This window comes from Merops nubicus, unplaced genomic scaffold, assembly GCF_000691845.1.
Source record: "Merops nubicus isolate BGI_N331 unplaced genomic scaffold, ASM69184v1 scaffold17698, whole genome shotgun sequence".
Lineage (NCBI taxonomy): Eukaryota > Metazoa > Chordata > Aves > Coraciiformes > Meropidae > Merops > Merops nubicus.
The window spans coordinates 1-23,891 of NW_008626535.1; the positions used below are offsets into that span (position 1 = coordinate 1).

Sequence of the window (23,891 nt, forward strand, 5' to 3'; positions counted from 1 at the left end):
ATGATTCTATGATTCTATGATTCGGGGGTGGCATATTATTAAAGTCAAAAGTGAGGGCGGAAAGATTACGACCACCACAGCAATGCTTTTTTGCCCTGCCATTTGGTCCCAATGCCACAAATGCAGAGGCAGCAGCTGTGTGCTCCACCTTTAGTTCATGTAGCATGGTTTTTACCAGCTTCCAGAGGGTTGCATAGCCTTTTGCTTCTCTAGACCCATCACTGGTTGCATGCCATAGGGCTGTCCCTATGGCATCCCAGGTGCTGAGTTCAAAGGCTGCATCAACACCAGGTGAAAGGTCCCTGTCCTTACACCACTGTAATAGGCGTTTTAAGCATGCTTCTTCATATTTCAAACCTCTCTTAGAGAGAATATGCTGGAGGAGTTTAACCACGGCTTCTTCTTCCTTGCTTAACTGTGTTCCCATTCTCCACCCACTGACCGTTCACCTCACAGGGATATCGCAGTGCTGCAGTCACCTCACAGGGCTGCCTCACAGGGTCTTCTCCTTTGCAGAGCGGCAGACACGTTCCAGATGGTCCTCTCTGTCCAGGGTCCTCCCGCGCTTCCCCCAACCTGTTGTCCGTGCAGAGACTAACAGAGACTAAGTCTGGAGGGTCTTCCGACTGACTCACAGACCAAGTCCGGTGCGTCTCTTGGTCATCGCACAGACTAAGTTCGAAGGGTCCCTGTTTGGGTGCCAGATGTGGGAGCAAGCGAAGGACTTGGCAACAGACCAATATGATCATAGCACAAGCCGTTTATTGAAGAGAGCATCAGAACCTTTATACCTCAGCTTCTTATTGTTTGTGCACTGTGGTTACAATTTGTTGGCTCTATACATAGCGTGGCTATTGTTCATTGGTTACGGTCATAGCACATGAAACTAGCACATGTAAATTAACAGAAGTCGGCTGCTAATAATCGTTGTCCTCCTTAGATCCTGTTTATCATTTTGGTCATTATTTCTACATTCCAACTTCTCTGTTTTAGTCCCCTTATCTCCCCGTACATTCTTCTCACATCCTGCGTCACCGGCTGTTTCTCGTCCACCTGCATCCCTATGGCCTTCAACTGTACTCGTACCGCACAGAGCTCACGTAGCGCATAGAACATGAGGCCTAAAACTGCTAGCTCATGTGGCACACAGAGCATAAGGCCTAAAGTTGCATATAACCTGCATTTGGATGGCCCTGCTCCTCTAAATACATTGCCACAAGAGAAAACAATGTGTGCCGTGCAGGAGACCCGGGATTCAATTTCCTTCTACACATCTATGTATCTTGAGTCTGGTATTCATAGTCTGTCTGCAGTGGATGAGAATCAAGCCATTCCTGATGATCAGATTGTGAAAACTCAGACAATGAGAGGATCACCTTTCATCAAAGCATTTGACAAAGAAATCAGGGTATGATGAGTACTATTTTTTTTTAACATTTTTATTTGCAGGATAACTATAATGCAAGAGTATGCCAGTTGTATCCCAGCTTTGCTTCACTTGTTAATGAAATGCTTTCGTTGATTTTTCAGCAAGGTTCTTTTGAGTCACGTTAAGTCCTACTTAAATTATTTCTGTGTTGAAATGCCCTCTTCAGACTCAAAAGCAACTAAAAGAAGGTGATTATTTTTTTGCATACTTTGCAAATTCACTATTTCTGTTAGTGCTTTTAAACTTAATTCTTAAAAACTGGAAATTGTGTTCTTATTGCTGTTAATAAGAACATTTAGTGATTTAATTGAGTTATGGACTCACATATTTTACTATAGTGTTTTTGTCTGGGCAAGGAAACATCTTGAGAGTTGGGAGAAGGTTTTTTTAATCAGGCCTCAGAGCAACGATGGGATTGCTTTACACTTGCTTTTGTGTTTTCAGGGCTAGAGTAGTCTTTGTGTTGCTAACACCATGACTATTGACAGGAGAGAAGCTGGTGTAATTGCTTTGCAGTTATGCCCCCTACCAGTTCTTTGCTGGTTTGTGTAGGAAATATTCAAGCACACTCAGTGAACATTAGTAGTATCTACCCTTTCCAGGCAGCCTCTCCAGCCTTTTCCAGAGTTATCTGCTATTGTCTGCTTCAGGGACAGGATACTGGGCTGGCTGGATATCTCCTGTGATCTAGTGTGGCCTTTCTGGTTTATCTGTGTCCCTGTTGTGATTGAGCTGCAAACTAAGAGTTCCTTGTTGCAGGGAGATGAAACAGAATTTGTAATTGTTAGCATCCTGGATGTTACCTGGTGGTTAAGCGGTTAAAAGATAACACTTTAGTTAGCACTAAAGTGAGAACTGTATTTGGGAAAATTCATCTCAAGCTAAGTTACACTTTCTGAACTGGTTTTTAAATATTCTTCTTTAGAGCAAACAGGTTAAAATGTAGCTTTGCAACACAAAATGCATAACTGAATGAGAGAAAAGTTAATGCAAAAACATGACAGTGTAAAAGAATGGCTTAATAAGCAATCTCCACTAAGGTGTTTAGCCAAGGTGAAGAAGTCTGGAACACTTGAAACTGTCATATAATCCATTTCATATTTACTTTTTTTTTCCCTCCTAGGGTTTAAAGGATTGTTATGATACCCTTCAGCTTCAAATGAATGATATTGCAGAGCTGGTAAGAGGAAAACTATCAAAGCAAACAAGGACTACACTGGTGCCTTGGTTACTCTTGATGTTCATGCTAGAGACGTCCTCATGGAAATGATTCAAAGTGGTAATTATCTTTTAGGTGTTTTTCTTCACATGTGCCTTAATACACAGTTAATTAAAAACAGCTAACCAATCTGATTTTGCTGCCTGCAACACCACGGTATTAAGAGATGTATGTGTGTATTTGGGTGCGAGCATCAGTGTTAATAATTTCAAAGGTTTTTTAAATTTAATGGAGGTTTAATTGATTTGTGGGTTATTGATGGATTAATGGAAAATCCAGTTATGTAAAAATCTTTTATGATCACTTTCAATTCTGTGTTTTGCAGGCGTGCAAAGTGAAACAGACTTTCAGTGGCTTGCACAACTCTGGTATTATTGGGAATTTGAGACCGTTTGTGTCCGCGTCATTAATTGCAACGTGAAATATGCCTATGAACACCTTGGAAACTCACCCCACCTTGTCATCGCCCCTCTGACAGACAGGACTTACCGCACCTTGGTATGATCTGCCAGCAGTGCTACGTTCTGTATTCACTGTAGTATACTATTTTTTACACTGTTCATTACAGACATAATTTTAGGGCTTGCAGTTGCTGTCAGACTCTGCTATTTCTGTTGTAGTGTGGTTTTCAAAGATTATAATTTCTATAGAATACTGAACATGGAACTGATTTATAAGAAGAAACCTGGACAGCCCACTAACGTGACTGAAATATTAGTGGATTTTTCGGTTGTGGAGGATGATTTTTTTTTAAAATAGAAAAAAACACCAAATATTTTCATTGCTATCTGAATTTTGAGAACAGGAAATTCTTTTCTGATGTTCTATAGTCACTATATTAAGTGGGGAAGGATCCACTTGTGATCATCTTCCTAAGCTCAGAAACTTTTTAGTACCCCTGCTCTTGTTAGAGGTGCTTAGTATTGTACTGGTCTATCCTCAACTAACCTGACAGCTGCAAGTTACCCAAGTCATCTCAGACCTGGCTTATTCTGACTATTGACAGCAGTTTATTTTGCTGGAGTATGGTTTTGAGTTTTTCTCCTCACCCGTCCTCCTGCTGTTGTAAGATGATAATTTTCATCCTTTGAAGACCTAATTGTGAACTCAGTACAATTTCAGAAAGAAGAGGTCTGAAAAGACCTGAACAAGGCATTCTTTGAGCCTTCAGCTTTTGTGGTATGGTTGTAGCTGATGCTTGGTACCTATGTGTCAAAAGATCAGGCTACATAGGAATGAGAGGGTGATGCAGCTGATAGTCTGTCTTAAATACAGTATTCCAGTGCTTGCCAGTAAAGATGTGGCACTGTAACTGTGGATCAGAAGTCAGATAGATCTGAGTTTTTGTTTAGAGTCTGCAGCTTTATTTTTTCTGTCAGTTTTCTCCTGATTCAATGGAATAAAGGAGAGAATATGAATGGCCGATGGAATATATGTGCAATGAAGGGGGACAGTGTGGGAAAGATTAAAAAAAAGAAGAAAATATATCAAAGGAGAAACAAAGGTAGAAAAGAGTAGCAACCAAGTAATTGCATCAGATTTAAATTGAAAGAAGTATCTAAGAAAGAACTGAAATATTTGGTCCAATAAAGTTTGAATAACTAACCGTCGTGGTCATGATGATAATAAAACTAAAGTCCCTGTTAGGGTCGAAATTCCATTCTCTTGTATAAATTTGAAGCTGTAAGTAAATTTCAGATTATTTTTTAATTAGTGCAACCATACTTTTTATGTTAGATCTGATGAGTCTATGAAACTGTCTGGTGGAATTTAAGTTAAAGTTTTCATTCAGAATGTTATCATGTGAATAATTTCCATAAAGTATTTCTGTTTGTTAAATTGGAGCCTTTTATTTAAACCTTGGTGGTGCCCTGGAGGGTCCAGCAGGAACATGTAAAACAGAAACCACCAAAGATTTGGCTAAAGCTCTTGCTGTTCAGTGTGTTGTCTTCAGCTGCTCTGATGGCCTTGATTACCTGGCAATGGGAAAGGTAAATAGAAAATGAATGTATTTTGTATTTTATGTTTTAAGATTAAAATTGTAGGATCCCTTCTTTGTATAAGCACACACATAAATGTGACTCCTGTGGTCTGCTGCCTTTGGGCACTATATACCCTTTTCTACATATGTTTAATTTTCTGTGCTTTAGGAAACCCTATTCAGTTCCTAATGAAAAGATGAAACAGGATCAAGATCTTCTGATACAACTTTCTTTAGAACTAAGAAAATACTTTGTTCTTCAGTACATCGTTGATCTTTGCTCTCAGAAGGCTTAATTAAATATTATTATCACAGTTGTATCTTTCATGGAATTAAACTTCCAACATGATACTCTTCTTTTGAAAGTTCTAAGATTCTGTTGGCAATATTATTGCTATTTTTCTTCATTTGTAGATTTTCAAGGGTTTGGCTTCATCAGGTGCATGGGCACGTCTCAATGAATTCAATCGCATGGAACTGGAAGTACTGTCTGTTGTGGCACAGCAGATCCTTTGCATCTAGAGAGCCATACAGATGAGGATAGAAACATTTATTTTTGAAGGAACTGAACTGAAGCTTAATCCCAACTGTTTTGTAGTTATTACAACGAATCCAGGCTATGCAGGACATTCTGAACTTTCAGATAATCTGAAGGTAAAATAAAAAAATACCTGCTTCTGCTTAAGAATGATTTTTTTAAAAAAAAATGGGGGACATGTATTGGTGGTATTAGTACAGACTGCACCACCTGCAATATAAACATATGCTTGTTATAGGTTTTACACACGCGAAGCCTCTTTTTTTTCCAAAATATTTTGTTCTTTTGGAAAAATTGGAATTTTTTTTTTTTTTTTACCTTTCTTATATCTGTTAGTGTTTTTCAATATTCTTTTTACAGGCCAAAGACTGTAATGTTACAGCAGGTAAACTGGCAAGTGTGAGGTTGTGGGTAGATGATAAGATTTGAATGCTAACTTTTTTTAAGATGGAGGTGTTGGGAAAAAAATACTTTAAGAAAGTATTTCTATACTGCATTTATTCCAGTCTTATTTAAAAGTGGTGTTCAGGAGCTACACCATCAGAAGCTGCAAGCACTGATAGTTCTCTTTTTCACTGGCTCCCAAATGCTCTGCAGCCCACTGCTTTCCAGTGTCACTATTTTAAATGATCCACAGCTTACCTAATGTGGCTAAGAAGTACTTAATTTTAAATGCCATTGCTGTTTTCTGTTAGAAATGCTGTGATGGGACAAATACTGATCCATCATTTGCAAAAGCTCTGAATTACTTTCCATGTCTCAATTAATCACTTAAAGGTGTTTCTTTGGGGATGTTTTTCAGGTTCTTTTCCGAACAGTAGCCATGATGGTTCCTAACTATGCTCTGATAGCAGAAATTTCACTCTATTTGTATGGATTTTTGAATGCTAAGTCAGTGAAGATAGTAATGACCTACAGGCTTTCTTCAGAACAGCTTATCTCACAGTATCCCTATGACTATGGTATGTGAGCAGTTAAAGCTGTGTTGGTGGCTGCTGCGAATCTAAAATTGAAACTTCCCACTGAAGATGAAGATATATTGGTGAGTTCTTGAGGGAGTAATTCTTAAGGGATTTTACAAATGCACAGTTCTGAGTTCTGAAGGCAGTTCCACCGTGTCGTGTCACATAGCTGATCCAAGTTTCTTACTTTGCAAAATGAAGATGATAAAATATATGTTGTACTTCCCAGTGCTACGCTGATAATCACACAGGTGTGCTGAACTGCTTACCAAAGGCATCATTTAAGTAATTAATCTTTATTACATATTAGATTATTTTAATTGCTGAATAGTTTATTCTGTGTTTTCAATAAGAGCAGTAAAATGTGTATTTGTTTCCTCTAGTGTCTTAGATGAATTAAGGATGTGAATGAGCCCAAATTTTTGTTGCATGATATACTTCTGTTCAATGATATAGCTAGTGATTTATTTCCTGGAAGCAAGCTTCCTGCTGCAGACCACAGGGTAAGTACACTCATAATTTTTCCTCTGTCATAATCGTTGTGGTGTTTTGTTTTTAACCAAGTGTAATTAATACAGTAAATTTTGAGGTATTACAAGATAAGGAAAATGGTTGAATGTTTGCAATGAAACTTAAAATCAAAGAAACTCCTTGTATGTGTTCTGAGTATAATCCACATCTGAGTTCCCTTACATCCAGAAGGGCTGTGTGAGGCATTGTGCAGATCAGAAATTGACCTACAGGTTTTCCAAATTTTAGGGTCTTTTGGTGATTTCTTTCCTAATTTTTGGCCATAATTAAATGAGATTAAGGTTTGTGTTTGTTTTGGTTTTTTTCTGTTTATAGCCACAACTAAAGCATAGCTCCTTTGTAAAAGGATGGTTGGGAAGGAGATGAGCATGTTGTAAAAGACAAAATTAATTGACTTTTTTAAATGTCCAGTAAATACTAGAGTCTTGTTAAAAGCGCGTTGTTCCAAAGGACACTGTTGATTTTGTGATGATGATATGCCTTCTCCACAAGATAAAAATTGTAGTTAACTCCTGTTACAGCACATGAAGTACAGAAGTGGGGTTTGTTCCCCCTCCCCGGGAGATACTGTGTGTGATTAATACTATTTCAGTTAGTAATTAATTTGAAATTCTTATTGATGAGCTTAAAGTGTTCTACTGTAGCCCAAGATAGTAATTTAAATTCTACTATGGTCTGTTACATTGTAGTATGATCTGTTTTGATTTCAGGCATTTTTTGGAATGTGCCGGCAAATGTTGTGTTCAACATAATGTCCAACTGGTCAAAGCTTTTACAGAGAAAATGATACAGACATATGAAATGATGATTGCTAGACTCGGGTAAGATTCTCATTACTGTTTCACAAGCAGTACCTGTAATTTTGGCTTCTACCATAGTGGTTGTTTATATCAAGTATAAAAGGTTTTAAGGGTGGCAAAAAGTTTCTATTTGTATTGGAGCAGCTGATCAGCAATACTGCTTTTATGTGTCCCAAAATTCTTGTGAATGTACATCTGGGGAGTTCTACTACTCCTGACATCAGAAGTAGTCTTACCTGTAGAAGGACTTGAGATGTGGGTATTGGCATGGCGAAGATGTAGGACTGCACATATGAGTTACGAGATGCCTGCAATTTTATTCCCAGCTTTTTTTAGTGGAATAGCAAACGTGTAGAGAAAATAGATACAATATTAAATCAGCAATACCATTGTTAATATTCAGCTCATTTATTATTATCTTCAGTGTGACATTATTACAATCGCATTGCTCTGCTGGGTGACTATTAAAAGCCATTTTGATGTGTGGGCAAAGATAATTAGATTTCTTTTTTTTTTATGAGTGTGTGTAGTATGTTCCTACTGTTTATGTTCATCCAGAACTTTGTTATAAACTCTGTCTAGATAGGCTGGGAAGAAACAAGAAAGTCATCTTTGATTCAGCAAGTAAGTGCACTAGTGTGCTGGTAAATCTACCTTTTAGAAGACAGCTTGCATACAGTGACTGTACAATCAGATTTGCCTGTCCAAATACACTATTTTGCATAAATAATATTTCACATATACAAGCTAAATTTACTTGCTCTGCTCTTTGAATATATGGTGAATATTAGGTCTAAACTTACGAATGATGCTATTTGCTTTCGTGTGGTCTGTGAAAGTCTAAACTGCAAGACAAATTTATTAATAGCATTTTCTTTCCATCTAACAGCTTTATGCTGGTAGAATCTTTTTCTGGGAACACCACAATTCTACACATGTTGGCAGATACACTGTCTCTTATGAAAGAGCGTGGTTACGGTGGAGAAGAAAAAGTAATTTTGAGAACTGTGAATCCAAAATCAATCACCCTGGGTCAGCTTTTTGGGCAATTTGATGCAATATCCCATGAGGTAATGTATGTTTTAAAAATAGCATACAGTAATTGCCCACCTTTTTCTGTTTCTTCCTCTCTCACCTGCTGTGGCTTTCACGGTGTTTGTAGGAGTGCAGTTGTGTAAGTATGTTCTAACTACATGTTAACTCCTGGTGTCATTTGCAGTTGTTTTCAGAGGGCAGGATAGGCAGGTTACAAGGCTCCTGCTTCTGAGTTTTAAGTCCCAATTCCAGACAACATTTCTTTGTCTGTTTTTTTTCTGCAAAAAAAGCAAGCATTACCGGTATGGGTTAAAGCCTAGGAGCTAAAAAATGTCAGACCTCCACAATTCTGGATAATGATCTGTTGAATTAATAATTTTATTACTTTAAACACAAATGAGAACACAGCTGTTTTATTTTAACTAGTACTTTTATGGCTTGATCAAAAGTAGCATATATATAAAGAACCAGCAGTACCAAGTCTGTATGCAGTTCTGTGAGTTTAAATATGAAAAAAAAAACTAATACCATTCTGAAGGTCATTGTCCTAATATAGTTACTTCCAAGGTAGGAAATCACTCCAAACTTAACTGTATTCATTTCTTTGTCTATTCCTAGTCAGTATAATCAAAGTAATGCAAAAACTATCTAGAACTTATGAACTCATGGGTCCCCAAGTATGAAGCTTAGATTTGGAGAAGAAACAGTGTGGAGTGGTGAATGTGGAATAGTGAAACTTAGGGCAACTCTGGAGAGAAACAGATTCAAAACAGAGCAGAAGCACTTGCAAATTTCTGTAAATGGACTTGCATGTTTTCTGTTTGTCACAATATCTTTTGAAGTGAAAAAAACCACTATCTTAAAATTTCTGATGTTGCATGACCCTCCATGAAACTGCGAAGCTGTATGATGCTATACAAAACAAGAGAAAAATAACAGAGGAATAATGAAAATGAAGTGGGAGGGTTTTCTGTTCCTTGCAGTTTGAACTGTGTGCTATGTCTTACTTCTTGTCCCTGTGTTCCACCCCTACAGTGGACAGATGGTATAATTGCCAATACTTTCGGAGACTTTGTGTCATCTGAGACTCCTGAACGCAAATGGGTTGTCTTTGATGGCCCAATTGATACTTTGTGGATAAAAAACATGAACACAGTTCTGGATGACAACAAAAAGGTATCAGTCAAATAGTGTTCCCCATAAGATGGATGCCAGTTTTGCCTGCAGCCACTGGACTTTGATATCACCAAGGACAAGGTTTCTGAGGTTGCGCGAGGTTGCACGGTAAGGCACAGCACGGTCTCAGCTGTCTGTCTGCTGGTATTGTGCAGCACAGCCATGCCCCACTTTGGGGGGCATGAACCCAGCCTGGTGCTGCAGCTCATCCTGTAAAAGTTTAGACTGTGGGCTGCTATTGTTACCTTAATTTGTGATCAAGCAGAGCTGCAACTGAGACAGATTAGGAGGTCACAACTCCTTCTCTATTGCTAGAGATTACTGCCTCTTCATATTTGCCAGTGTAACTTGACAACATCTAGATCCTTTGTGAAGGCGATTAGGGTTCTACACTTCTAATAGCATTTTATTTCAGTCTAGGTAATTTTGACAAGCTGGATTTGCGAGTACTTGTTTATACAACTATGTTTGTTTGAGTTGGAAGACCGCTTTTAACCACTGCTCAGTTTACTCTAACTACCCCATGCCCTGTGCATAAGCAGGTGTTCTTCTGAAGGCCTTGCTGCATTTTCCAAGAGAATCTATGCTTGTGTTTTCACAATACATAGATAGGACTCTCAGAAATGTGCAGACACTGCTTTCTAAAGATTTTGCTCTAATCTCTGTTTCACATACAAGTTATAAAATCTATCAGAGGCAGAGCAAAAGAAGAGGTTGGTTGATGCAACCCATTTCTGTCCAGTTGTTCCTTTAAAAAGCCCTTGAACTGTTACCAGTTTTAACTTTCTTGAAGTATAGTACTGCTATGATAGAGGAGTAGAGAATTAATACTGTTTAACACCTTTATCCATATAGTGCTCCTGTTCACACGTCTGCTGATTTTTTTTGTAACTTGTATGCATTAGTAATTTAGCTAAATATGGGTATTTGTATAATAGAGGAGTTGCAAGTTTTATTTTGTGGTGCATACTCACTCCCTTTCTTCCTCTTCCCCCCTGCTCCCCTTCAGAAATTTGTCTGGGAGATGCTGCTTGTGTACTTGTTCCACAGTTTCATAGGTGCACTGTCTAGGAAATGTCTGTGTTTCTGCTGTTCCGGTAATCGGCACGTTTCAAATACAGGTATGTGCTGGAACGTGTGTGCTCTGAAGCAGCCAGGAGGTAATGCTTTTTTGGTTGGAGTGGGAGGAAGTGGACGTCAGTCTTTGACACGCCTAGCAGCATTCACGGCAAAAATGTGAGTTTTTCAAGCAGAGATTTGTAAGACCTATGGTACAAATGAGTGGAGAGAAGACCTGAAAGTGAGTATTAATAACCTGTCAGCATCTTTACTTCATTTTGAGGAAGGATGTTTTGGAATATACAACATATGGACTGTCTTGCATTTTAGAATCTTCTGAGGAATCCAGGTGTAAAAGGCTTGAAAACTGTATTTATGATCACGGATGCACAAATTAAAGGGGAAAGCTCTTTAGGAGATATTGACAGTGTCCTCAACACTGGGGAGGTACCCAATCTTTTTGCAGCAGATGAAAACCAAGAAATTATAGAGGTATTTTCAGAAATTCTCTTTAATGTGATCTCCCTTTTAAGCTGTTTTGTCAGTTCAGTTTACTAATAAATGACCTAGGTATGCTTCTAGCTGGAGCTTAGAGTGATTCTTAGTACCTACACAAATGTTCGTTGTTGGAATAGCTGTATCACTTGATAAATGTTACTGAACTGGGTTTTCATGCACTAAAGTTCTGGACCATGTTGATACCTGAATTCCATGTGTTCTGCAGAGATTTTAGATTATAATTCTAATAATCTTTCTGTGTTACTGTTTCATTTATGCCAGGCATATAACAACAACATTCAGATAATGGGGCGCTTTTGCAATTTGACAGTTTGTACAAACATATTCAATTGGTGTATGCTAGAACTCAGTAGCTATCCCATAATATGCCAACCAGAGCAAAATTGCTCTTAACGCCTTTAAAGCTGCTCCATCAAACTATTTCCAATTTTACTCTACTGCTACTAGACTCATTTTTGTCATTTATTTCAACTGAGTGATTATGTCGAGTATGCACGGTTTTGTGAAAGAAAAATTTGAGTTTTAGGGGTTTTTAGTCAATGTTTCATGGACTGTTAAATAATTGATGTTAATACTTCTATGAAGTAGTCTTTAGCTTCAAATCTAGAGGTTTCTGCTTGTCTTGAGAGATTAGTGGTTTTGGTAAAAGAATGAATGGAATATGTTTTGATGCTTGAAATTTTAATCTTCCTCTCCAATTAGGCAAATGCAGCATAGTTTATTATAATATTCAAACTAAAAAAGGTCTTAGTAAGTTCATGTCTTGAAATGTTGACTTCAGTGGCACTTAAAGCATAGATGATGAGAAAAGCATTTGAGTTTGTGATAGTGACTTCTGTGTAATGAGAGTAGTGATTTGCCTCATCTCTTTGTATCTCCTAAATCTTTGAGTGCAACGGATTGTAACTGAGCCTGATAGTTGTATGAAAGCTTTGATTATTTCTTGAGGGAAGTAATAGTGAATTTTGATTTTTTTTTCAGAGTGCGTCTTAACCCTCGGTCTCACTTTAATGCATGTTATCTGTCTGGGACTGATCTTGGGATGGATTTTTAGGTTTCCTTCTGATGTATTCACAGTTTCTCAAAGCATCAGATGATCATTTCTAGAAAGAATTGTCAGGGTCACAGATAAATGTTGTAATCTTATTCTCAAATAATATTTACTGCTTGTTCTGATTTTTTAGTTTATTTTATGTTTCATTTGTCAATTAAAAAAAATATTGCATGGTGTTGCTATCATTAGCAGAATTGCTAAAGGACTTCAGAAGTGCTGAATGAGAAAATATGTAACAGTTTTTACCCTATGTATTATTCCTAAGGGTGTTGGTACAATAGTTCAGGCTGGCAGTAAACATGAAGAACTCTGTCCCTTGGCCTTGTTTGCGTACTTTGTGAACCGCTGCAAAGAAAATCTTTTCATCAAAAATCATATTGTGCCAGCATTCAGCCCAACTGGAGGTGCTTTCCACAGTCATCTGAGACAGTTTCCCTCACTCATCAACTGCTGTACAATTGATTGGTTCCAGGTATGTCAGAATGTTTATATTGTTTCCTCAACAATCTACTTCAGAAAGGAAACTTCTGTTTTCTAGCAGTCTATATTTTCATGGCTCTTTGGAGAAATCCACTGGATTTTACTCTTGTCTTCTGTATAGAGATACTCCATGTTATTCAAAGTTTTAAAGTATCATAGGCATTTTTTGTAATGTTTTGGGAGCTTCTTGGTGTGCAATCTCATTATTTCTACGAGTAAGCAAACCTAGATTGTGTTGCTGCAAATTTTACATTTCCGAAGTAGTGCATAGTCTCAGTTTGATGATGGTCATTTGTTACTTTTATTGCACAATGTGTATGCTTTAAAGGACTAGACAAACCATTTCAATATGACTGTAAAATAGTCATAATATCTTTTGCCTGTTAAGCAGATCATGTATCATCAGAATGACTGGCAAATGCAAGTCCTGTTGTTTATCAGTAGATAGTTTATGGCAAAATACATCTCAGAAAATTACTGTAGTTAATGATCCTTGATGTAGTTGGTGTTATTCTCTCTAAAGTGCAGTTGGCTCTATAGCTTGGCCTGGTGATGACATCAGCTAATTTTTCTGCTAACAAGCTGAATTTTACAAATCCTTCTCTCCTCACTTTCTCTCTGAGCCACGGCCTGAAGATGCTCTTGAACATGTGGCTGATAAGTTCTTAGAAACACTTGAGCTGACAGAGAGTGAGCATCAGGAAGTTGTGCCTATAAGTAAATACTTCCATACTTCAGCTTTGTCACTCTCTGAAAGGTCAGTCTGTTTCTTTTGAAAACAACTCACTAATTTATAGAACTGTTAAAAGGGAAAAGACTATGCTTCTTGAAAGTAGCAAATTGAACAGAAGAGAACTCAGAATTTGAATTTTTAGAAGTGAGAAACAGTAAAACAGTAGTTGATTGAGTTTCATTACTGCTCATTTCTGTTTTAAAAGGTACTGTCTATCTATCTGCTTGCATAAAAACTTCATATAATATTGTCAAAGTTTTTTACTCCTAGTATTTGTCAAACAGTTTCATAACTTTGCTAACAGTAGTTAAACTAATAAAAAATCACTTAGATACTATTTTTTTATTTAAATAGGCTTTTGCAAAGTCTGGGACGCCATAATTACGTTACGCCTGCTTCTTATCTTGAGCTTATTGCTGCATTTCGGAAACTTCTTACTCAGAAACGAGATGCTGTAATGAGAGCCAAGAGGAAATACATGAATGGACTAGATAAGCTGGCTTTTGCTGAATCACAGGTAAGTTAGGACGTAAATGGAACTGAAAATATAAAATGGCAAAAGCAGGTCTTTTCCTGCAGAAGTTAGTCAAAAGCAGTGCTTTGGATTTTGTTCTGCTCAAGCTTTGTAAGTGATCATATTTCTTAAAATTAGAGGTTGTACATACGAGATAAACATAAGTGTCTGAAGTGTTTTGCTTTGAAACTGAATGTTACTTCCTTCTATCAATAAATTAGTCATTAGGTAAACCTTAGATCTTATAGAAATCTTGGGAAATTGTACCTGGCACTTCTGAACCCTACCTGATTCTTTTGCATACGTATATGTTGGTGAGATGAAACAAGAACTAATTCAGCTGCAGCCCAGACTGGAAGAGGATAATTGGGTAATGCAAACATGATGAAGGGTGGTTTATGCAAATAACATCTTGTTGGTTTTTAGTGTAAGCACGTGTATCTTCGCAATCCATAATTTCATCTTCATAATAATTGGCTTTGAATGAGGAATCCTAATCATACAATGTACTTCTCCTTCAATATCTCAGCTGATTGTAGACATGTTCTAAAGAACATGACTGTTTAAGGCTGCTGACACATGACTCAGAAAGTAGGAGCTGAGTTCAGGTTTTTGAGCTCACATCTTGTATACTGGGGATTGCAGTATTGTGAAACTTGTCACTGTTTATGCTTACCTTCTTAGAACTGGAAGAAAATTCTGTTCTTCATGGAAGATACAGAGTCTGGCTATACAGACCTTGCCAAAGCTCCATGCTGAGGGGTGTTAGAGGAACTTTCATGCTAGTAGTGGTTAGACTGGTTTTCCCAAGATCATTCCAAACAGTGCAAAAATGACATGTAGTTCTTCTGTGTACAAAATAAACAAGAACAGTTTTGCACAGTCTGTCTTTGCATACACAGGGATGATATGCTTGGTTTTTAAAAGGATCCTAAAAAGGGTTAACTTCATAGAAATTTGGTGGGATATAGAAACCAATCTCTTGGATGTTTTTGAAAATTTTGACTTGCAAAAGTACACTTATCTAGTACGTTGCGTATTGTAAGTGCTGTAATTTCAGTTTATTTGATCATTCACTGCTTAACAGGAAGATCACATGTGTTGTTTTCTTTAGGCTATAGAAATAGAATCTGCAGAAGTAGAAGAAAAAAGAAAAACTGTAAAAGCAGATGAAGAAATTGCTACAGGAAAAGCTGAAGAAGCTCAGACATTGAAAAATGAATGTGGGAGTGACCTGGCAGAGGCGATTCCAGCCCTGGAGGCAGCACTTGCTGCTCTTGACACCTTGAAGGCAAGCTGGTGTAAACTTCAGCATCTGGAAAGTTATATAAAATGATGAAACTCTTCCATTTATTTAGGAAAGAATGCACTAAGATGGAACGAATTTGGAAAATGTTAAATTTTCTCAGATTTGGCAACAGATGTGACCTGTGCAGTCATGGTTCAGTGTATTTCCTCTTCATGTACTCATAATACAGAGTGGGGGGGAGCTTGTGCATTTAAAGTGTTTATTTGTAAGACAACCCTCTTGTGGGAGAAGTAGCCAAACCCTGAAGTTACCAGCACTGGTATCAGCTGAATTTCTTCTCTCAGCTAAGTTAATATTGACTGCCAGTGTGTAACATGGGTTTGTTTATGGCTAAGAGTTATCTGGATCTTTGGCTTAAAGGTTTTGTTCTTTAAGTTATGACTTACACATGATCTGAACGCTGTATTGTTGAGAAAGTCCTGCAGGAATTTAGTATAGTAGAAGTTATGGTGTCTATAAGAAGTCTTAGATGACACTTGTGGAAGTGTACAAAAATATTCTCACTTGGACTTTTTTTAAAGCATGATTTTAATCACTAGATTACAGTTACTAGCATTTATTTAATTTTTATTTCCTTTGCATAAGGTACATTGGTGGATATTGTTACCTGTCTTGCTAAAACAGTAGCATTCCTTCTAAAAGTCCTCTGTAATTGTGTTCATTGGCAATGATAACTCCCCTTTTTTTGCTGTTAGTTGTTTTGGGTTAGTAGTGAGAAAGTCATAACATTTGTCATAATTGTTTAAAATGTGATTTCTATTTTAGGCTTCTGATATATCGGTTGTCAAATCAATGAAAAATCCTCCGTCTGGTGTCAAACTTGTCACGGCTGCTGTCTGTGACATGAAGGACATAAAACCCAAAAGAATTCCAAATCCTTCAGGGACTGGAGGCAAGGTAAAATGGCAGACACTAGTTAAAAGTATAATTTGTGTTCTTCACAACACAGAGCACTTATTTATTGGACAAGCTCACCCAACATCCACTACAGTAAACAAGTAATTAAAGCTTCCATCCATTATTTTACTGAAAACTTCTGAAATTCCAAGTTTTCTAAGTTTTGGAATATGCAAAGGCAACACATTTACTTTGCTTCACTTAAATATGTTAATACATAACTCTTCCCTGAGACATTGTCAGTTTTTGGCTTTAGATATGGTTTTGGGGAAATATCTCATCTGACTTTCTCCCTTATTGATGTCTCAAGGAGATACAAGGTCATCAGTGTTAAATATGCATAATTTTTAATTTAAAGAGTTTTGTCATTTTTTGGTTGGTTGGTTGTTCTAAAGCTTGAAAAGGTATTTCCTCCTGTTTTGTAGATTTTGGATTACTGGGCTCCAAGCAAAAAACTCCTTGGTGACATGAATTTCTTAAAGGATTTGAAAGTGTATGACAAGGACAATATTCCAGTAAGACTTGTGTCTAATTTTATCGTGGTTTTTACCCTGTAGACTCTTTCTTGTAGGGGAACTTGGACTCTCTGTGCCAAGTTAGACAACTTCTGTTATGACCAAGAATCTGGATAAGATGATAAGATATCTCTATAGAATGGGTATGGTCATGGCAGGTGAGTCAAACTGCCCTAGGGTGAGCCTTCAAAGCAGTGTTTCAGAAGGTTTTAGAATTCCCTTTGGGAATTTCTAAGGCTTCTGTAAGTGCTGTCATCTATTTGAACGGAATGTCTTCCTATGCACAAATATTTCTGACTTTGCAATTTACTATCTCATCAAACAGTAAAAACTAACACATTTAAAAACTGTATCAGAGTATGTAGTCCATCCTGTTTGTTATCCTGTGAAATCAGCCTGTTTTGCGCAAGGGACAGAGTAAATTAAGGCTTCTCTGTGGCTGTAATGCTCTTAGCACGTAGGTAGGTGCCATATGGCAGATACACCAAATGCATGCTTATAAAGCATAAGGACAGGATTAGGATGAAAACAAGAAAAGACTGCAAAATGTGATGGGAAAAGCAAAACAAACAAATGAGCAGTGTTTTCTACCACAGTTAATACTGAGTAGTTCTTTTCCTGTTTCATGATGTAGAGAAACAGCAATCAATCAGTGTAGTTTTCAAGTGTCAACCACAAAACTTTGATGAGCTCTAACACCTTTGTTATCCAGGCAGCTGCCATGCAGAAGATTCAGGTTGAATACTTGGCTAATCCTGAGTTTGATCCACAAAAGGTGGCTAAAGCTTCCTCGGCAGCAGATGGTTTATGTAAATGGATTATGGCAATGGAGGTGTATGACAGGGTGGCAAAGGTGCCTTTTTGGTTCTTGCCCCTCGGTGCTATGAAACCTTTCCTTTGTTTGATATATTCACCCTAAGCCTTGTATTCAGTAATAAAGTTACAAAAGTGTGCTTTAAGAATTTGTATATTGATTGTAATTGATAGGTGGTTGCGCCCAAGAAAGGTCGTCTAAGAGAGGCACAGCAGTCCTTAGAGGAAACACTGACACTCTTGAATCGGAAGAAAAAAATTGCAGCAGTTGAAAGTCGTTCGGCTGCTTTGGAACGAACTTTCACTGAGAAATCTGGAGAAAAGGCTCATTTAGAATTCCAGGTTGATCTGTGTGCTCGAAAACTAAAACGAGCAGAGAAGTTGATTGGAGGCCTTGGTGGAGAGAAAGCTTAATGGCATCTATTACTCTGCAGTCTTTCACATCTGCATACTTCTAATGTAATGCCAACACACAATGGTATGTGGAGTGATTTCCAAATATGTTGTCATTTACAGCTTCCAAATGATTTTGACATTGAAAATTGCTTAATTAAATATCCTGTGAGATATGAAGAAAGTACGAACGCTGTGCTGGTCCAAGAAATGGAAAGATTTAACAAGTAAGAGTGTCATATTTAATAAAACATAACTGAAATCATTACATTTGCTGAAAAAGTTTTCCTGTGATTTGTACACTGTAAACCCTATGTTGTGTGAAATACTTTATTTATTTTGTTCCCTTCTAATTGTCTGCAGTGATATCTGCAGTCCAAGCAGCACTACACCTTCTGAAAAGTCATAATGTGGGATGCATGTAAGGACAACTTATCTAGTGGCAAAATGAACAGAAAGAGAAAAACACATGGTAGAAGAAGGGAGCCTGAGAAGGCAGCTGGAAAAGAGAATGTGAACAATATTTTTGTATTCCTTTTTTTTAAACTTCACTTCCTCTTTCACCTTGTTTATCATAGATTATATATTATTTTCGTCATATTTCTGACCTGTAGGTTAAAGGGATTAGAAACTGTAATACGCAGTTATATTTTATGAAACCTTTTGCTTGATAGTTAGAAATATTTCTGCTGATTTCTTTGTCTCATATGCTTCTGTTTTAAATTTTTGCTTTTTTTCCCCATTCATGATGCTTTTCTTCCTACACTACGGGCTTCATACCAATTACTCTTTTAGGATTACAAACTGGTAGTCACTTTTATTTTTCTCTTTGGTTCCCCAGTCTCTCTTTTGACTTTATTTCCTAATTTTCTTTTTTATCTTCACTTGCTTCACCATTCTTTCTTCCCTTTTCTTCTCTGTCCTCCTTTTCTATTCGTCCCTTTATGTCTCCCACTTCATTAGCTTCCAGACTTTCCATAATGCTCTCTGGCCTTCAGACTCCAAGATTTCCTTTGTTGCAGACCCTACCCACGTTTTCTTATGTAATCTAAAGCTTCTTCCTTCATCTAGTATACAATGTGTACATGTGGAGTTCCAAATTTACCATCTTACCAAACAATACAGAGTATATCAAAAATAGCACAATAATTTATTCAGCTGTTCCTGGTTGATAAAACACCACAAATGCACAAATCTGTGACTTTACAGATGTGGATAATTTCAGAGTTATGTAGCAGCTATACAAGTTCTGTAGATGATTCCATAATCCTTTTTTTTCTTTTTTTTTTTTTTTTCCAGTGAGTATGTTGTGTTTTACAAGTCATGCAAAATGTGTGAAAATGTTGTGTCATTTTTAAATTCTAGTTTAATCCGAACTATCCGTAGCACATTAATTAACCTGAAGAAAGCCATTAAATGACTGGTTGTTATGGATGCTGAACTGGAGGCTCTGTGTGGCAGTCTACTTATTGGAAAAGTTCCTGAGAATTGGGCAAAAAATTCATATCCAAGTCTAAAACCATTAGAGAGCTATATCTAGATTTTCTAGAAAGGCTGAAATTTTTACAGGTCATGTACAAGAGGCAGCACTACCTTATTATTTAATCTACTTATAATTGTTGTTTACATTAAAGAAGTATTAGGAAAGGAGTGATAGACTTTGCTTAGATTTTCTGAGTACAGTTCTGTAGAAGAAGGTCAAACAACATGGGACTTGTCTGTTTCTCATCATTGAGCGTGTTATTTTCCTCTTTCCACGACTGGTATGAATTAGGGAAACCCACATTTTTTTGGCTGTCAGGATACTATTTTCCTCAAGCTTTCTTAACTGCAGCTATGCAAAATTATGCTAGGAAACACAGGATGCCTATTGACCTTCTGGAATATGAATTTCAGGTGCAGATACATTATAAATACATATTTTATTAATCTGAATCCTGATGTTGCGGTGAGATGTAAAATACTACTGTATTCCTGGTTTTGGATTCTCTTCAAAAAATTGGCTGTTGGCGTAATACCTCAAAAAGCAAACAACTGTGAAAGTTTAGTAACATGGAACACTTGTTTCTTGTGGGTTATTCCTCAGGATACTGCTGACACTGCACCAGAAGATGGTGTTTGTGTCCACGGATTATTTTTAGACGGAGCTCTCTGGGACAGGACCATGTCAGTAACAAAGTGTGGTACTATGGTTGTGGAAAGCTTTCTGAGGCTCAAACAAGATTTGTTTAGATATTTTAGGCAATACTTTTCATATTATTGAAATAAGACGTGAAATGAAATACTCTTTCATGCATGGAAAGTGAGAAAGAAGAATAAAAAAAGCCAAGCAAGCAACAACCAAAAAATACACACCAAACTTGTTTTAACACCAAGCCCCAAATAATTCATTTGTTTCTTTCTCTCAACAGGGGAATGTTAGCTGAGCAGTATCCCAGATTGCTCTTTGATATGATGCCAATCATTTGGATAAAGCCAAGTGAGTATAATTTCTCTGAAGTGTGAACTTTTCAACAAGAAGCTGAAACATTGAATTCCTTTTTCTACAGAAGATAATGCTCCAGTCCTCACCAAAGTACCCAAATATGCACAGAATTCACATGCATCTGACACAGGATTTTTACATTGTAAGTTGGGCCTGCTGGCTTGGCTCTGTCTCCTCTTAGCTGCACAATAGGCCTGTCTTTCTCCCCACGGATGTTTCTAATTGCGCACTAGATGAAAAGACTATTTAAAGAAATATTTTATAAGTGTCAAGGTGCTGCCCAATCTGTTTTTCAATCGAAAGTTAAACTGGGTAGGAGAGCACATGGTACTTGAATTCCTGGCTCTGCTCAAGTTGGGAACTTTTAATTGGCTTACAGAGACTCAGTGTTTCACCTCACATGATTTAGCAGAGTTTGTTCAGGTTATTTTTAGCTGCTATGCTAGTTGTCTGTCACACTAGTAAGATATTTGCCATAACTCTTATTTTTTTTCATCGGGAGGATCAGTAAATTCCTGTTTTTGTTTATTCACTTAAGCAGGACTGTCTATTGCAACTGTTGCAATTTAGATGTTATTAACTAATAGGCAGTCTTACGAAGTTGGCACTTTTTCTGCCTGTGCTTTCTCTTGAGAATGGATGAATCCATTCAGACATGCATGATTTTAGACTTTGCACAAGGTGCATGTAGGTAGCCTAGGCATACAGAGAGTTCCTGCAGAGTTGTGTCCTTGGATCTCAGGTGACCTGAATTGCAGTGAGGTTCTGTGCCTGCTGGATCAGAATTCTTGGAGCTGTTAAAATATCATGTATCAACTATGCTTTAACTGAGTAACTATTCAGATTCTAATGCATCTTTGAACTATTATAACAGTGGTAGAATGACAGAAAGGCGTCAAGTCCTAGAAACAAATCATAGTAAACTTAGTTGAGTTTATGAACAAAACAAAAAAAAAATTACAGTTAATAAACTTAAAGCATTAAGAGTGCTGAGTCAGGTGAGTGGAAAGTAGTAGTTTTGGGATTTCAATCTGGATTTTTACATGTAGCCTATGTTCTGTCATAGCAACAGTGCAGACTGTATGAGAAATTTTTAACTATCTGTACTAGGTACTTCTGGCACCTTCCTTTCTCAGCAAAATCATCTTTTCAGGATTTAATTCAGATAATCTGATTTTTGTAAGGGCTTTTTTTCCAAATAGCTTCTGTGAAGAATAAATTATAACATCTCCCTTCTGATCACCTGCCATAAAATGTTGTCTGTTCCCTGTTGCTCTAGAGAGGCAGTCCAGTTTCAATTCCTTCACTGATCCTGCACTTCTCTTTTCTTTAAACAAAAAACCAACAAACTACTTAAGCCTTCTTCCTAGACCTCCTCTATCAAAGAACTATTTCTGCCTTGCATTTGGACACAGCCATCATCATTTCTTTGTAAGGATCCCTCCGTAAAGTAGGGTAGGAGTAAATTTAGCATGTAAGACTCCCTCCATCCTACTGTCAATGTTGTAACTATGCATCTATGTCCTTCATTTCCCTGCTTGTGGTGTGTTACATCAGCATAGGTTTCCAGCACAGGTCTGTCTTTCTGAAACAGTGCTTTTCCCTTTAAGTGTCTCTATATTTATCTTCTGTTTGCTTTTCTGTTTCTATTTATATGTGAAGTGTGATCAAGCAATCAGAAACACATAGCAATTTTTAATGTAACTGTTGCTTGATTTTATTTCTTCATTTATGTTTACTTTTGTTTGGTTTAATTTTTATTTTTACCCAGTCCTAGCCTTTCGAGCAAGCTCGTAACAGTATCTTCAGTTTACTCCTGTTTTAGGAAAGCCCTGAAGAATTTGCGTTCCATAATGTAATAATTACTACTTACAGTTTTCAGATTCTCATTCCAAAAACATTTAACAAGAGTAGTTTTATAAACAAACGGGACTTCTAATTTCTTCTTCTACTGACATGATTTGTCAGGTCAGATTATTAAACCTAGCTAACCTATTTGAAAGAAACATGGAGAAAGTCCCAGAGTATCTTATGATCGGGTATTTATAGTGAGCTATTAATGGACATAGGCTCTGCTGAGATCATTTTCAATCCTGAAAATATCACTTTCAACTTAATAATCTTGTCTTCCAAGTGTGAGGTCTTCCCTCTTTCAGAAGGTGAGTAAAAACAATGTATTTTCTCAATTCATAGGAAAATTAATAGCCTTTTTACAAAAAAGAAATAGTCTAGGTTTAATGTTTGCATACTCACTGTGCTATAGGAACAACTGAATATTAACAGTTCCTTGTCTGTATATTTTGTTAATATATTTCTCCTTTTTGCTTCATGTGCAATTACAGAGCAAGGCCGTGCAATCACGCCTTGGGTGGATCAGGTAACAAATGAAATGATGCAGGTTTGCTATGAAGTTACTGCTGCTCAGCTTTAAGATGCTTCTAGAATTATTCCTCTCTAAGTGGCTTGTTGACAACTTCCTTCATTTTGCTGTGCTCATTCATTTTGTTTAATTATTTGTTTTCAGTTTTATTTATTAATTACATTTTATTTTGCCCTGTATTTTTTTTCTGATTTTTTTCAGACCAACTCTCTTGCAAGACAGAAGTGAAACTTTTGATAAGGTAAAACAGAGGAGAGGTTTGAGTCTAACAGAACATCTATGATTTTAAATTGGAATGCTGTGTAGCTGAACATACAAAGGAACAGTGTGACTGTTTGTGTCTAACAGTGTACATCTATACATATTATACTATTTAATGATTGGTCTTTAATAATTTTTAATTATTTCTTCTTGAATTTTAACATTCATAACAGATAGTACCAATGGGATTTATTTCTATGCTCTGTTGTTTGTGTTACAGTCTTAAAAGGATAGAACTATTTTTAATTGAACTCTTTCAATTTGGGATTTTCAATATCTTTTTAAACTAATGCTGTTCTTCAGCTTTTTTTTTTATTATTATTGACTTCATTGTGATTACACCAGTGTGTTTTATTTCTGCCTGTGTTTGGGTATATATTGTCGTATTATCTTATATGTATCCCTTACAAGTATTAGAAAAAAACAAGCATGCATTGAGGAAGAATGCAGAATTGTAAGTTTTTCTGTTTGAAAAGGCTGTAGATGATGTACATAAGGTGGTAAAGTCAGCCTTTTTTTCAAGCATGGTGTTTGATGTCATTTCAGCTGGGAGGCTGATGCACATAAGGGTACAAATCCCCAATCCTTTCCTGGCTTCAAGATACGGTCCTAATGATGGCATTGTTAAAACAGTCTGAACAAAAGCTATTATTAAACATTTTGATGTCCTTCACTTGCCCTTCCCTTCTAGGCCCTTTGTGAACAAACTGAAAAAATACCCCAAGTCCTATTGCACATCTGTTTTCCTGCTAAGGAAACCTCAGAGCACAATTGTGATGATGTTTGATTGTCTAAAAGACTTATGAGG

The 23,891-nt window shown here is 37.0% G+C and overlaps 1 protein-coding gene across 1 annotated transcript; it reads left to right on the plus strand.

Moving 5' to 3' along the window:
- The first annotated feature begins 1,114 nt into the window (after window positions 1-1,114).
- On the plus strand, window positions 1,115-22,873 carry DNAH12 (dynein, axonemal, heavy chain 12). Its single transcript, XM_008946046.1, is given in 26 exon segments — window positions 1,115-1,408; window positions 2,553-2,609; window positions 2,974-3,016; window positions 4,494-4,639; window positions 5,044-5,112; window positions 5,970-6,129; window positions 8,406-8,530; window positions 9,531-9,671; window positions 10,825-10,971; window positions 11,061-11,222; window positions 12,569-12,775; window positions 13,407-13,540; window positions 13,871-14,045; window positions 14,350-14,400; window positions 15,118-15,321; window positions 16,105-16,236; window positions 16,662-16,751; window positions 17,464-17,604; window positions 17,739-17,972; window positions 18,081-18,184; window positions 19,323-19,492; window positions 19,495-19,529; window positions 19,719-19,857; window positions 20,036-20,123; window positions 20,369-20,436; window positions 22,785-22,873. Coding segments are annotated over 26 exon segments (3,405 nt in total).
- Window positions 22,874-23,891: the final 1,018 nt, after the last annotated feature.